A 16961-nucleotide genomic window follows, 5' to 3' on the forward strand; every position below is an offset into this window, starting at 1 on the left:
CAGGAATGCTGCTCTCAGCAGCGCTACTGAGCGTTCAGTGCGGGCACAGTTTAGTCAAGAAAAGAAAGCACACACAAATGACCAAAAAATACATTAAAAAAAAAAAAAGCACAAAAGTATAAATCAAGTAATGCAGCATTTTTTAGGGCAATCATAATGAATTCAAAATAGAAACTTATATGAGCCCAGTTGATAAAAACAGTCCGTGAAGCTTCTGTGTCATGTTTTCAGAATCAACAAAAGGACTTTCATACCTGCCTGGTCTTTGCAGATTGCAACAAAACATTCATCCCAGCTTTCTGAATGCTAATGTGACTGGCAGGAAAGGGCAAATCAGAAGTACATCAGGAATTAACCAGTCTTAACCAGTGACCCAGAGATGGATGGAAAAATATGAGGCATTAAAACATTACCTTTGTGTAATAAGAAGAGATGAAAGAAGCTGGCAAGTATGGTCTAAAAACACAAATTAAAAGTGCAAAAAAAAAAAACAACCCCAAGAAGTAATTCTCAGTTGGACTGACTAGAGTAGTTTATTCTAGTTAGTAAGACCATGAAGTGTTTGATGTCCTGGGAGATTAAAACACAACTATATCTTTTAATGAAAGTGCTGTTTACTTTTAAGCTAAGTCTAGCTACTTACTTAAGTTAGGAATCTGAGTAACTTGCACACCTAGAACCTCTACTGGCAGGCATTAACAGATGTCATATTTATACAGAGTTCTCACAGTGTTCAGCAGCTTCTGAAGCCTGCAGTGCAATTATTGTTAATAATCAGGCATGTAAGACTGTATGAACAACACAGACGGTACAACAGACTGACAAAGGCCAGGAAATACAGAACTGAGGCTGAAACTTGCAGTTAGGCACATCATAGTCATGAAGTGTAAGATCACTTGATAGTTACAGACACACATCACACAGTGTCTGGTCATAAAAGGAAGAGCTGATTGTGGTTCTGTCTTGGCTCTGGATTTCCTTACTTCTGTGGATGCAAATCAGACCTTCGGTATGAAATGAGAAGTAATTTATTATGTTAACTTTTCTAGTTTTCCCATTCTCTGATACAGGGGAAAAAACAGCTGGGGAAAAGAAATGCCTGGCAGGATCCTAAGTTCCCACAGTGCAAATATTACCAAACATTAATAAGGATCTCGTTTTGTGTAAAAGCTTTAACATTCACGACATACACTACTACACCTGCAGTGTAATCTGTGACTTCATTAAATACAACAGGACTGCATAAAGACATGACTGGATTGTTTGTTGGACAGCAGATACACACACTATCTTGATGCCATTTGTTGTTTTTTTTCCTCTGGTTGAAGAGATGCACCAGTTCAAACCTTAGACCAATGGCCTATGAGTTGCTTTTTTTTTAAATGCTATGTTAGAGATGCAAGAATGCATCTAAAAATTAGTAAGAATTTTTTTTTTTAATCTGTACTTTAAAATAACTACCTCCAAGGCCAACATTATGTAATTATTTTCAATCTAAAGAAAGTGCTATAAATAATGTAAACTCCTGAAAAATAGAAGTTCCTACAGGAAGTACAGACAAACAGACCTAGCCTCAGTGGATGCTAGTATAATACTGTACATTTTCTCTTGGATTTAACAGAGCAAATGAATCAAATCTTGGGCTTTTATCCCTACAGAGTCTTATGATAATGACAAGAACATAAACTGTTTGAGTAAGTAATCACCCATACCAGCCACATCATTTCACAACAGGATCTGCAGGTGTAGAGTTGGGAAGATCTCCATTGCTTGCTTTAACAGATTCTTCTACAAAGATAAAAAATAAAGACATGGATCATGTTTCACTACAACCTGGTCAGTATAGGCAAACCAACCTTGCAGTACAAAAGGGCCTGGCCCTGTGAAGGAATCTGTACTTAGGGCAAAAGGTTTTCTTCAGCCAGTAGAACTTGTGTACAGTGATTACATTTACATGCTCATGCATCTGCAGAGTCCATGTCCAAATATTACAGCAGAAGGCAAAGATATCAGCACATTCAATGCTTTTCTCCCTGGTCTGCATTTTAAGCTTTTCTCACCACAAAACATCTTTTTTCAGAGAACTGAGCATGTAGCACAACAGTGACTATTTAAACCCAAAATATAATAAAGTAACTGTTTTTGTACAGCATGCTCTCCTAAAGCAACCAGGGTAACATGTCTGTCCTTATCCCAATGCTTGCAGTTGTGGTTTTGAGTTTAACAGTTACTCAAGCAACTTCACTGAACATGGTCAAAGAGAAATTCACACTAAAATATTTCTTCCTTTGCAAACTGTTTTTCTAGTACAGAAGAAAACTGATCTTTGGCTCAGTGACTATAATCTCACAGGTCACTTGTGTCTGTCACAAGTACAGAGGAAAATTATTTACCAATTCCATTTTTAATATACTGCTTCCTGCATTTCTAAGTAACTTGTCACTGAACTGCACTTCTGTATCTTAATCCTTGGGAGCATTCTCATCTCTTTGAAAAGGATTTTCCCATACTCAAGAGTATCTTCCAGGATTCATGAGGGAGAATATGTAAGCATTAATACAAAACACAAAATACCCACGTTACATGGCAAGAGACAATACCAGAAACTGAGATCATACCCTTTGTATGTAACTGACTGGTAGACCAAAATACATCATAAACATCTGAAAGTCACACATAGTATCCACATCATCCATCTATATAAGTTGAAAACAACTGATAAACAACAGGTGGAAAATACCAGCTTATTTCACACCAGCTAAGGTCATGCAGAAAAGGTTACCATTATCAAAACTGGTAATTGAGAAGGTAAGTAAGATGCTGAAGTTACTGAATGTAACATTATTGCAAGTATGTAATTCTTCCTGTCTCAGATTTTTTTTATTGGTTGGAGTTTTTTTGTGCTGTTGGGTTTTTTGGGGGTGTTTTTCCCCCCAGAAGCCCAGCTTAAAATTCACCCATTCCAGAAAAGGGTGCTGTGAGGTGTTCTTGACGACTCAATCACCCCTGACCCCATAAAATTCCTTCTAGAAGACTGAATCAACCCACCTGCAATAAAACAGCTATGGGAAAGAGAGAAAAAAAGCCCTTTCCTTACTAAGACACATTCTCTGATGAGCCAACATGTTCTAAGTATAGCATTCACTCACCTTCTTTTTCTTTCTTTTCCTGGTTTTCTTCTGCTGCAGTTTTATCTGCTCTGAAAAAAATTCTTGCACTACTTAGTGAGAAATAAAGGAGTTCAAATTCCTGTGGGAAAAGATACAGGAGTGTCAGAATATCAGAAGTACAAATTCGTAGACAGATATAAATAGGATTCTTCAGAAGCATCAAAGGCAACTAGATTTCAGTATCTAAATCACTTAAATGCTTCTGAAAACCTTCCTGAATTCATACCTTGTTAACATGCATTTTTCAAAGCACTTGTCAGCCAGAAACTTGAAAGGGTAATTTAAGCAAAGCAACATCAGTGCAATCAATCTGTCACTAATCCACTGAGGCTGAAAATAATGTTTGTAGCAGCAGTGAGAATCTGGAGAAACTTGCCCATGGGAAAACCATGAAAGCCAATAATTTAAATGGCCACAAGCTTGATCAGTTTCTGACCAAGGCTGAGTGATGTGGTTTTCGTAATGGCAAAGGACCAAACACAGTGCACACTCGTGGAAGTCATGAGGACCTACACGGCTTTATCTGTTTCAACAACAGATGTGCTTTCACAGAATGTAATCATAGGCTACTTATAAATAGCCAACTACAGACCTGTCTCTCGGCCTACTCAAATCACAAAGGGGATGGGGGGGCAGAGTGTGCACTCACACGTTTGCACCACAGATGAAACCTGAACTGCTGTGGTTCAAAATTCAAATGCACCTTTTTCTCTGACAGCTGGAACATCATTCAACTTAGTAACTCAGAATTAACACACGGGCAACTCTCAGGGTTCACGGTGTCATGCAAAATGTCTGTTGTAAGAAATTTAACCAAAAAGGTATTCTCTCCTATGTAAGCATTTAGGTTTGAGTTGCATTAGACAAAATCCGTAAGACAAAGACTTCCAATCAATCTGGTCAAAGTCCTGACTCACTCAAATATTATAAACACTTAAACATAGAATCATACAGAATCATAGAATGGTTTGGGTTGGAAAGAACCTTGAAGATCCTCTAGACCCACCCCCCCTGCCATGGGCAGGGACACCTCCCACTAGACCAGGTTGCTCCAACCCCCATCCAACCTGGCCTTGAACACTTCCAGGGAGAGGGCATCCCCTTCAGATCATACACCTCAAGTCTTTATACTCTTTTCTGCATTACTGCTGTAGACAATGCTCTGTTTTTTGCTCTTGACAAGCTCTGTCAGCAAACATACCTGAATTGTGAGGGTTAAGAACTCAATACAGAACAGATAACCAGACCCACCACTATACCTGTAAACAAACTTCCAGCCGCTTGTGAGTAAGGTTCATAGTTTGTAGTAGTTTTTCATCTTGATTAGTGGACTGCACATTCTGTTGCTGAGCTACAGCTCTGATTTCCTGCACGTACTTCTCTCTAACAGACTGGAACCAGTGCAGAGAATCAAACTCCTGGTACTGATCCAAAAGCTTCAGAATGTAAGCCACACCTATGGTCATTAACAAACCATGTAGCAAAATCAACAAGTAATTTGTAAAAGGTTTTGCAAATGTCTTTAATGAATCAGCCTAACCTCACCATTCCCACACAATTAAAAATGTAATTAATTTACAATTAAATCTAACAGGAGAAAAAAAAAAATAACAAAGAACAAGCTTCAATTTTTGAAAACCTCTTAACGTATCCCAAGACTTGCACTCTTCTCATCTGCTGAGACTCACAAGCTTTAAAAGAAATCGGGGAGCACCAGCACACAACAAAACTGTCTGCTCCCCTACTCAGCTATTGCATGCTTAGGAGACTCTGAACAAAACAGCCCTCAATTCTACTGTGCTGTAGCCAAGACAACTCAAACTTAAATGATGGAATCTGTAATTATAAGAACACACAAAACAAACAAAACTTCTCTTGCAAATACCCAGCATGTTGGCTTACTTGAAGGCTAGTCAGCATGCTGAAACTTACCCATGGCAAACCCATCATCAGTGAAAGCTGCTCCACTTTTGTTCTTCTTATTCAGCTTCTCCTTACAACTGATTGAATGCTCTACAAAATTGAGGGTCTGAAAGAGTGAAAAGCTGTTTTGGAATCATCAAGAGAGGCTTACAAACTCTAAAAAGTATTTGCATGCATGCTGTTACTTATTAATATCATTCCATGCCTAAAACTACGTTAATTGTGTCTCCCATCACCAGGTATTTTTGGATGAAAACTTATCCATTTCCTAGATCATTTTGGAAGTAAGTTAAGCTTTGTAAAACATTTGCATATGTGTAAGTGAAAAAGTAGTGCACAAAAGGCACATACTAACCAGTGGCGGAACAATGATATAGAAGTTCCGCAAATGCATGTTCTTCGGGCTGCGGAATTCGGGAGCAAATACATCCACAAGCATTTTGAAGTACTCAGTTCCTTCTGCAAAGTTCCGCGAGAGGTCACTGAGGACAGAGTCCAACTGCCTGCAAAGGATAGGAATGTGTTACCTGGTTTCTGCTAGAAGCTTCCTTGCTTACTCCCCTTTAAGGGTAACAAGCCTCTCTTTACTCCTTCGCTGCACTTACAGTGCAGTATTGGGACCAGAGCTCTACAGCTACCTTGAATCATGTTTCTTGATTTAGTTTCCTCAAAAAAAAAAAAAAAAAAAAGTGTATGAATCCTTTCCTAAAGCCCTTAATATTCTAAAAGTAGATGTCAGACATCTGGTGAGGAAAGCTTGCTAGCCTGTAAATGACAAGAAACCAGGTTCTAACAGTCTGGTAGTAAAAATAATAAAATATCTCAAGTTAGAAGGGAACAATTAAGTCCAAGTCCCTCCTTGGGGATCGAGCAAGGACCACTGAGTCCAAGTCCCTGCTTCTTGCAGGGCTACTCAAAACTAAACCATACTACTAAGAGTGTGATCCAGATATCCCTTGAACACCCAACAGGCTTGGCACTGTGATCACTTCCCTGGGGAGCCTGTTCCAGTGACTGAACTTCCTGAAATGCCACTTTACATTCAGCTTTTTTAAAAACAACCACTTTTATCTTCTCTGCTTTTAAGAAAAACAAGTATTTTTGTGTAAAATCAGTTGAACTTTTAACACAAGTATGCATAAAAATGCAACTAACGACTGCAGTCACAACTTCAAAATTACAATTCTCTCATCCCACCCCTGTCTCAAACCTCAAAAGCATGACCTTAGGATACCTTGCTGCTTTTTGTGTTTCTTCTGAAAGTCCTTCTTCTTTCACCAGCTCTTCAAAGTTAACAATATCTTCCAGATCAGGAACAAACCTGAAAACTTACTGTTTGTTAATGTTACATTCAACTGTTTGCTGAAGTATTGACCACCATTTATAATTTAGTTGATTTACTGTTCTGGCTTGAAGTACTTAAATTTACATCATACCATCTCCTCTCTCCAGCATTTGCTGCACCTGATTAGTTTACTATTATTTGCAAGAAAACTATTTCTTTGTATGCAAAAGCCACAATGTTTTGATGACCTTATGAAAACACAATCATTCATACAGAAAGAAGTATCAAAGCCATGTTTTTTTCAAGCTCCTAAAAGCTTGTACTGTTTATATCCTTAATGCACCCTCTCAAAATGATTAACATCAGAAATTACTGACATAAAGATCAATGACTTAGATCCACATTCTACTAATGCTTTTGCAGTATTTTTCCATGGAATCTGTTTGATTTTTGGTGGTTTAAAGCAATGATTGTACAGTTCTGAATTTCAGCACTGTTTCTGATATTTCTACTTCAGTAAAGGCACAGAAATGGATCTTTTAAATAAAAATTTATGGGGGATGGGTAAGAACTCAGGGAATATCAGCATAAACAGGGAGCAGAGGAATGAGAAGCAGCAAACAGAAAAATGAAGTATTTGTACCTAATTGCACTACTACAGCAGTGAAGTCCACCAGATCTTATCATTCGTACATAACCCATAGCATTGCCTTTAAAAAAACAAAACCAAAAAACAAGGAAGGAATTTATAATTAATATACACACACTTCATAACTCCTATAATCCCCAAAACGTACACTAAAGTTGCCATACAGTTTTGGCAAGGAAACCCTTTTGAAAGCCAAGTTAAAAAACGTCTAATTGAATCCTGGTATCAAACCTCTATGTAGAGAAATAAACCACAAATGCATCATCTATCAAGGCTGTGTTCACTTTTGTGGTAGTGTAAGGGTGAAACAGCACAAACTCTTTTGACAGGACACATTAAAAACTTGCAAGTTCAGGTCAGTCCTGCACATCTACAGCAACAATGGATGAAAACACCAATGTCACATCATGCATCCCTCAAAGTCAGTGCAGCTGAATATAAGGCCTTTTTCTGAAATACATGATCTTAAGAGTACTATTTTTTTACAGGGAAGTACACTCAAGGACACTTCCCTAACATGAAGAAAAGATGAGCTTAAAAGGGAACAGGCACCTATACAAGATAGAGCTACATTTTTTATTAAGACATGCAGGGGCCATTTCTGTGTAACTAAGTTGAGAGTATTTACTTCACATGAGATACAAGTGAAGTGCTTTCCATTTGACTAGAGTCAAATCTAGTTTTAGCCCAAGCTAAAAGTTCAGTTACTAGACTATGAAGACCTCTTTCATGTAATAACATTTATAACATTGACTTAGACAGGATTTCATACCAATTTGACTTATGAGTTGTCTGAACTGGTCAAGATAGCTCTGGCCATCTGGGGTTATTCCAAGTTTTCTGATGCCACGGTTGAATTTATCTGCTCTTTCAAAAGGATACTAGAAAAATATTTTGGAATAATTTGTAAGCATAATTACATACCCTTAAAAAATAATTCAGTGTTTTCATCATGTCAGTACAATTCCATCTGCAATTTCATTTTTTTAAGAAAATTATACACCTGCCTGTCTCTATTAGTTTGCAAAAGTTATCTGGCTAAGTCACTTCTCCAAGCTGAAAAATGAAATACATGTCTTACTGTGAACAAGAAAGTATTCCTAGAAGAAGGTACCACTTGACACACAAGAAGCTGGCAGCCTATTTTGCTAAATACATTGTGTCACACATTTTTGAGAAATCAATTTTCCAGCATGGGAAATCAGATCCTATACCCCAAATCTTGACATACTGGAATAAGTGCTATATATTCATACCCTTTTGGATTAAATTTGAATTACCTTATTATCTGAAACTGACAACTGTTAAACATGGCTTGGACCAGAAGTTTAGAACCTCTAATAGACCATGACTCAATCAAACTATTGTTTTCAGGTCACTGGGAGAACAATTTTAGCCAACCACATATTTACAGAGCAGCCAGAATGGATCAAAACCACCTTGAATACAGGCATTTGTAATAATGGATTTTGCTAAGACAAAAGCTGTCATTTCGACTGGAAACACACATTTAAATAATAGGAATGTTACTAGTTAGTGCACACATAAGTAGCACTATTTTTAGCCAAGTTACTCTCAACACTTCAAAAATTACTATACCTTGTGATCATTTTGATCCTTGATCTCCCTGAAGAATCTGATGTCTTTGATAAGTCTGGATTTGATATGTTCATCATACATGAACTGACTGAAAATATAAAACTTTTTCCTCAAAAATTGGTAAGTGAAGTTTACCTAGGAGAAGAAAAAAAAAAAAAGACAAATCAAGAAAGTTAGCAAAGTAACAAGTGTATTTAGCAACCCCTTTTCAGGAGATTCCAGAGTAGTTTGTATTTATGATTATGTAACTTCCAAAAATGGAACCTTCTACTCAGTTTACCTCAATTTGTTATTCTCAACTTATGTTTTTAATGTCATTGGTTTAAAAGAATTAAAAAAACCCTTCCCCTGGAAGACCTACTCTCTTCCAGGGAGGGCAGAGGGATCAAGGCACAAGTTAGCTATTTCAGTTCAATTATATGCCCTACACAGCCATTAGTTAAGTCTGCAATATTCTCTGTCCTTTTGAAACACTACAAACACTTCCAAGTTGGAAACTGCAAACAAGCTCAACTTCCTCAGACGAGCTGTTGCATCCACACAACCTCCTCACTCATATTTTCACTTCCCCAAAGTTTTCTGAAACACTCTCCCGCAAGGCAGAAGCGCATTTCTACCCTACACATCCCAATTACTTCTCATGTCTGCACACACAGCTTTACTCACAACCTGAAGTGAATAAACCTACATCACCCAGAAATAATGTAACAGCATTTTTGTTTTAAGTAACTTAAGTCCCCAAGATTTAACTATGACAGTAATAAGAACAAAATAATTCTCAGAATTATTTTTCTCATCCTTTCCACTTTTCAAGTAATAACTTGAGAGCAAGTTCAATATTTCAATTCCTGGTGCAGTAGGTATGCCACAGGAAGGGCCTTTATCTACCTTGCAAAGAGGTAAATGCTTTCAGCTGGTTAAAATGACCACCTGCACTACAGGTATCATTAAACATATTGCGACCAGAAGTTACACAATAAATCGGAGAACTGTAGCTTTTATTTCACAAATGGAAAAGCTGATGTTTAAGCTTAACAACTACAAGAAGAGTTTAAAAAATTGGCATTGCATTTCTTTAACCTCTGCTTCAAATGCAGCAAAAGTATCTAAGTTTCAACAGGGAGAAACCTTGAACATGTGAATTTATGCAAGCAGCTTAGAAATAAGAAATATTTTACTACGCTGTTTTGGCAAGTATTATTCATCTTTACTGAAATAAAGTCCCACTAGAACATCTGTATTTTCTTTGACGTGTTTGTAGATCTCTTGATTCATTTTTATGTAACAACTAGAAGTGACAAAACTCCCAGAAGACTGTGATACTGATTTGTGTCGTATCCAAGAACTTTTTTGTTTCAGTAATACACACAGAACATTGCTATTCCATTATTAAAACTGCACAATCAAATAAACCATGAGGAGATGCAAGAGTCTGGACACTTTTTTGCACCATTAAAAAATAAAAATCCAACAATAGTTCGAAAGATACTCACTGTTGTGTTCATGATTCCTGTTCCGTGAGTTCGAATTGAATTAGCAATGTGTCGGATATTGATAGTGTTCAAGTGTTTGTTATTACTTGTTCTTTCAATGAAGATCTGGGAGGCAGGAGGGGAAAAATAAAGTTTCTTACCCAAAACAGATTCTGTGGTAAATTATTGATCTGGGTACCCCATATCTTATTTCTAAGAGCACCTAATAACTGGTGACTAGGGAAAAAAACAAAGAACAAAGAAACAAGAAAATACAGCATGCATACAATAAACTTTATCTGGTAGGTTCTTCCAATTTCTGCAAAGCAGTGATTTCACAATTCCAAGGCAGATAATGTACCCAAATGCTCTTACTGATTGAGAGTATATCAGACATTAATTGGTCTAAACTCTTCTGGCACCTGTTTGTACTTTGGCCCCACTATACACCATGGCCATGAGTTCCACTACTGAGTTATGTGCTATGAGAAAATGTACTTTCACTCTTTAAGGAAGCTGCTCATTTTCATAGTGGTCCCTGGGTCTCACACTGTGAAAAGGTTGTTTCCTGTACGTCTTCTCCACGGCATTCACTGCTTCATCTCTCTATAACCCATTTTCAGATACTCTTTTCAAGTAAAAAAAGTCACCTACTTAGTATGACCTTATATAGCAGCCCATTACCCATGCTGCCTTCTCCTAGCTTCACTGGAATATCTGACATGGAGAGATTCTATTAGCACACCACACTCACAATATGCTCAGAGAACATTCTCTGAGACCTACCTACAGCATCCGCAAAGATGTTTTTCTAGAGCAGCAGTAGCTATTGTAGAGCTTGTTACAGCCTAGGTTTCTCTTACATGTACACTACTCTGCATTTCTTATGCCCTTCAAATCAGAGCCAAATCAAGGACAAAGTATGGCATGTATCTTACCTGATTATTCAGATTGTAGAGGTAGCGGGACACAAAAACATGAATATTTCTCATGATTTCCAAAACATCCAGACCCTGAAACAATATTATCTGTTGAGAATTATTACGATAAAAATTCTCAAGAACTACTGATATGCCTAACCACTAAGGTACACAAATACTACTTCTCTAGTTACCTGAAAGCATTTTAAAAAGCAGTGTTCTTACTTTGCAAAATGAAGAATTTCTTAACAATTTTTTATCAATGTCTGTAACATAATGCTCAGAGAAGAAAAGAGAAGCTCAGCTCATGTTTTAACATTTACACTTCTGCCTGTTTTTTTCCAGCTTCCCCTGAATAGCTAGCTGGTATGATAGTGTAATGGAACAAATGATATCCATATTCTATTGGCACTGTACCTGTTCCAGAGTCTGGCTAGGAAGATGTGCTTCAGTCATACTTAAACCATAGCGTTGGGTGGCTAAGTTTCTCATTTCACTGTAGGTGGCCCAGTCATGAAGAGCTACAGTTGTTAAGTTGTAGAAGGTTTTGTCCAAATAGTGAGTTACATAAGCTGTAAACACATAAAAGGATCAAATGAAATAATACTGCTTATTATATACTTACTTATTACCTCATACATATACTTGTCTAGGGAAGAGTGGAAAGAAGTGAAGAGACACACTAAGCCACAGAGTAACAGAGATGAAAGGAATGGAATCAAGAAAAGCTCCTCACCTTTTATGTCAATGAATCGATTGAAAAAACGTATTGGGTTCAGAAAGAAGAAGTGAGCTAGATCCTTCATACCAACTTTGAAGGGGTTTCTGTCATCCAGCTTTAGATGTGTATGTACTGATAAGCGCAAGTCCTTTTCTATCTCTTTACATAATTTGTCCAGCAAGTGCTATTCAGGGAAGTTAAAAAAAAAATTATATATATTTTTCAGTGTCCAGTTATAATACTGTTAGCAGAACTAAAATCTCCCTCCAGAGATACATAAAAGACTAGTGAAGATAGGTTTCCTTTGGCAGGGCCACACAAGTCAAAGTGAATCAATACTTGGGAACAAGAAGGACTTTTAATTCCCATGTTCTTGTTCTAGTACACAATAGCAAGAAAAAGCTACACAGCTCAGCAAAGGTTAAGGTTTAGCCACCAGATACCATTCTGTACATGATTAAAACTTCCAGGTTTAAACAATTAAAACTTAAATATTCTCACTTCTCACCTTAAGGGGAACCAGCTTAGGCTACCTACCTTGATAATTTAAGACCCAACTCAGCCAGAAAGTGTCTTGCAATAAGCAATCTAACCCAATTTTCTGCAGAATATGTAAACGTTTGGTATTGAACTGGTCAAACAAAAAGCAGTTCAAAGGTTGAAATCTAGGACTCGGAAAGTCTGAATTCATATTTTCCCTCTGTCAAACATCCTTCATAATTCTAGATAATAATAACAGGCCACCTACATTTACAGAGCCTTCACTACTAAAAGCCATGCACCCATACTAAGCACAGTAGTACTTCATACAAGCAGAAGCTAATCTAACAAAAAGCACTCCTTTGTCTGCACAGTCAAACCTGTAACTGAGGTTTTGCCAACTTCAATAACTTGGAGTGCAATATTTTCATGTTCCCAGCCAACACAGATACCATTAACAACAGGTCTTAAATAACCTAAATTATCACGAAGACTCTCTAATTTATTAAAATACTTCACACCAATCTCAAAGGTCTCTATGTTATTTTTTGTAAACTATATCAAGTTTAGTCCAATAGATGATGGACTAAAAGATACTCCAAGCACAGTGTTGCCTTTAATTTCCATTTACAACAAATTACCTCATTCAGCACTTCCATGATTTCTTTGTCATAGCACTCCAGAAGCATCTCATAAGATTCTAAGTGTCTTGCATGCATCATAGCAGGTACACAGTCCCGTAGTGCACTAAACATATACTGAAAAAAGAAACTACTATGCTTAACCAACAGACTGACAGACAAGTCAACAGAATCTCAGTGTTCAAAGCTAACAAACAAAACACAATTGCTAGTCTTTCCTGTTTCATTAAAAATAGACCTCATGAACCCTAGTAAGTTTCCTGTCCTTAGAGTGTTCATCTGAAGTACTTAGTTACTACTGATCTGGTTACTGGACGGTCATAATTATTAGCTATTTCATCTGAAAACATCTGAAATTATTTGCACTATATTCATTTCAGTACTGTAATTGACCACTTCATGCAAAAAATCGAATCATCTGTTCCACTATTATCAGGATTAGCATGCCAAAGTGTGATTCACTTCTGCACGAATACTTGATACTTCAAAGAAGGGAAGAGAGATGAAAAAAGCTACAGGACAACTATCCCACACAGCTTCACTGAACATAGTGATAAGTCCTTTAGAAGTACATAATCACAACGTGGAACAAAGGCTTTTAGTATTCAAGTTTTGAAATGAACACCTTTTTCTTATTAGAATGAATGAAGAGAGGAACAAAGAGACAGACACACGGAGACCCAGAGTTTGCAATAGCAACCTGAGAATTTTTAGAGCAATCTTAACAGATATACTTTAACTAGATTTAGAACAAAGATTGCTTTCATATCCTCTAGAACAAGAAGAAATTTCTGCCCTGGCAGTAACTCTTGCCTGGGTTTTACTTTGGGTTTTTTTGAGCTTTTTCCTTAATCATTTCAGCCTAAGCTTTATCTTCTCCTCCTCTGAGTCCCTCCCACTACAGTGGCTCATTGAACTAAATTACTAACATTATTACTTACATGCAGTCTAGCAGAATCAACTGCATTTTCATACACATCATCTAAATAGATTGGAAAAACTGCTCGATGCCAGTATAAGAAACAACAGTCACACTGTGCTCGAACTCTAGAATACAAGATTACTTATTAGACACAGAATTGGAAGAAGCCATTTGTTCTTTTAACACAGCGATACTTATTTTAGTGTGCTTAAATACAGCTGCTTCTCAAGCCCAAGTTTTATACGGTTACTTTAATGTTTCAGATGCATTATTCTTCAAAAGAAAGTAATTTAATAAAGAACATTTTTTCTTGTTTTCCACTAGGCTCTTTATAAATAAAAGGCACTTGCTTTAGAAAAACACTTCCACGGTCTCTGAAACAATTGAACTTTACATTACAGCAGAATCCTAATTAACTATTTTCTTATTGCATGCAATTAGTAGCATAGAGGTCAAACATATTATAAGTTTCTCCTTTAAGTCAAAAAAAGAGAAACAGGCCTCTCCTGAAATAACGAGTGTACAGCACTTATCCCAGGAATTTATCCCATGAGTGATCCACTCAAGGTGTTTGTCTCTCTCCACAAAGTATGTATGGAATCCAGATATTCACCCGGCTTTCAGATGGCTAACATTATCTAACTTGAATGTCCACTGAAACTACAGCAGCAGTAAGACATGCTGTCACAGGTGAACTAACAGCTTGATCTTCCAAACAGACTGGTATTAACTCATAACATCTGGGCTTGGGTTAAGAGGAGGACTTTAACTTAATGTCAAGTCATCCTATAAAATGACAGAAAAATAAATACAACTTGCCCAAAGACCAGCGAGCTTCAAGGTTTAGCTCTGGAATTCTCTCTTTCCACACCTGGCCTACAATACATGCAAAAATCACCACCAGCATGCAGCTACCAAATTTTGCAGTCTGCATAGTGAAGATCCAGCTCCCCCAGTGACACCAGGCTGCCTTCTATACATCACATGCCACTGCTTACCGCTCTGTAAGTTCGCTGATCAGGTCTAGCTTTCTCAGAACTAACTGAAGGGGAATGAGCTCTTCATCTTTAAAAGTTTTCTGTGCAGATGAAGCAAGAAACAAAGACAAGATTATATTTCTTCATAAGATATCACACCAAACAAGTAAAGGTCTGGAACAACTATGGCACTTACCATCTGTGTTCCCACACTCAGTGCAAGGGACACAATTAGTCGCCTCTGCTTCGTACTCGGCCCATGTAGGGTGTTCTCAGCCAACACCAAAGCAGAGAGGACATCCAGGCGCTGCTCACTGTACTTTTTATCAGAAATTACTCTTTTCTGGATGACAGAAAGACACAGAAATTCAGATAAAAGTTACCTAGGCCCAAAAGCAACCACTTACCTCTTATTTCAAAACCTAATAGACTTGGCATAAATTGAGTATTTCTGCAAACAAATTATGTTTTGTGAACAGAGGTAACTGAATCCAGACTAATTTTGTCAATCCAGCAGTATTCTCTATCTATACACTTTGAATACTTGCAGTTCAGCATAAACATGGGTCAGGTCATACAGCGTATAAATACTGTGCAAGCTGCATGTGACTGCATGACAATTTTAGTTCTATGGCACATGTAATTCAAATTTTTTAAATTGTTTTTTTAATCAGCAACTCTCTGTTCTTGGTAACAAAATTCAGTGTACAGCTGAATACATATAAACATAGTAATAACAATAAATTATCTTCCGATTCTAAGAATCTAAAGTTCAGTGTAAAGTTCCTAACATTACGTGCTCAAGCTAGGAAAGGTATACACCACTTTAGATCTTACACCGCTTTGTTTCCACGCGGAGCAGGAAAAAAAGGTTAGTACTAACTCTTCTATTTACCAACGTTTGCCTCTTACATATTTTCTGAGTAGTTAAACTATCAAGAATCATTGACAAATCTGTTCTCTTTGATATCCACTCAATACACAAGAGTCACAATACTTCTGTGCAAATAGAAGTAATTTGTAAAGTAATCACAAATTAAATTCAAAAAGGTTATGAACGTTATCTACATATGTGAACTATTAGTTTGAAGAGATAGTTTTTTTACCATCAGAAGCCATTTTATCCCACAGAGAAACCGTGAATTTTCACCTGTGTTAAACTTCTGTCAGCCAGTATATATAAACTACTGTTATTTTACCAAAAATTTAAATATAAACCAGCCTGTTTGCTTAGAGCTCTAACAGACTGCTTTAAGAACGTGCATCAGAAAAGAGGTGAGAAAAGGTCAGTTTATGAAAACCACTAGAAATAAAAACTGAAAAGAACACAAGAGGAACATGACAAGTGATAAAACAATTTAGAGGAAGAGAGGACCCATTCTTGGTAAAAAATAGATAGCCATCTATGTCACACAGTTCCTAGGGCAAAGCTCTGACCTACTGGAAATTTGGTGCATCTATTGATGCAACAATACAGATTGTGCAAAAGAAAAATACTTCAATTTAAAACCACAATGTTTCTTAAACACAGCTAGGAAGATTATCAGAACTTGGATTACATACCTTGGCTACAGAAATGGAGTGAAGAGCCTGGTACTGCAGATGCTGAGTGATGTGTGTCACAGAATCTGCCACAACCATACTTCTTCGGTAAAACATGTGTTCTATTGCCTGAAGTCAACACCAAAACACAAGAGTTCACACAGCTACCAAAACTGTTGCCTTTAGGATTTGTCTTTATGCTGGTGCACTCATCCACATTGCAAATACAGGCTCTATCCACTTTGGAATGTACTCTTAATAGCAGTTGCAATTAACTCTCAGAAACTAAAGAAATCTGATCATTCAGGGGCATCAAAAATATTCCAAGACTGTGATGAAAGATTTTTTGGGGTTTGTTTTTTTGGTTTTTTTTTATAATTCATCTCTGCTCTACATTGGTTTTTGAAGTTCTCTCAGAACAGAGTGTTTTCCTTCTGGAAAAAGAGTACCAGAAGTGCCAAGTCTTTCACCTGGGGAGGAACAAAGCCATACACCGTAACAGCTACACTGGGAGCCATCCAGCTGGTAAGCCCCTTGGCAGAAAAGGACCTAGGGGTCATGATGGACACCAAACTGAATATGAGCCAGCAGTGTGCCCTTGCTGCAAAACTAAGGCCAATGCTACCTTTGGCAGCATTAGACAAATTATTGCCAGCAGGC

General features: G+C 37.3%; 1 protein-coding gene across 1 annotated transcript in view; it reads right to left on the reverse strand.

Annotated features, from left to right (window-relative positions):
- Window positions 1–1720: 1720 nt before the first annotated feature.
- Window positions 1721–16961, reverse strand: part of KIAA1033 (KIAA1033 ortholog) — a 32391-nt gene continuing 17150 nt past the window's right edge. Inside the window, exons 16-33 of the mRNA XM_010005858.1 lie at window positions 16323–16430; window positions 14956–15102; window positions 14781–14860; window positions 13802–13907; window positions 12861–12977; window positions 11755–11923; window positions 11436–11590; window positions 11037–11111; window positions 10120–10224; window positions 8627–8761; window positions 7800–7908; window positions 7022–7088; window positions 6328–6414; window positions 5449–5596; window positions 5103–5199; window positions 4430–4626; window positions 3150–3249; window positions 1721–1788 (exon numbers count right to left, since the gene is read on the reverse strand). Coding sequence (XP_010004160.1) covers window positions 1721–1788; window positions 3150–3249; window positions 4430–4626; window positions 5103–5199; window positions 5449–5596; window positions 6328–6414; window positions 7022–7088; window positions 7800–7908; window positions 8627–8761; window positions 10120–10224; window positions 11037–11111; window positions 11436–11590; window positions 11755–11923; window positions 12861–12977; window positions 13802–13907; window positions 14781–14860; window positions 14956–15102; window positions 16323–16430 — 2070 coding nt within the window. The remainder of the gene's footprint in view (window positions 1789–3149; window positions 3250–4429; window positions 4627–5102; window positions 5200–5448; window positions 5597–6327; window positions 6415–7021; window positions 7089–7799; window positions 7909–8626; window positions 8762–10119; window positions 10225–11036; window positions 11112–11435; window positions 11591–11754; window positions 11924–12860; window positions 12978–13801; window positions 13908–14780; window positions 14861–14955; window positions 15103–16322; window positions 16431–16961) is intronic.

Source organism: Chaetura pelagica, unplaced genomic scaffold (genome assembly GCF_000747805.2).
Source record: "Chaetura pelagica isolate M959 unplaced genomic scaffold, ChaPel_1.0 scaffold79, whole genome shotgun sequence".
NCBI classification, from domain to species: Eukaryota; Metazoa; Chordata; class Aves; order Apodiformes; family Apodidae; genus Chaetura; species Chaetura pelagica.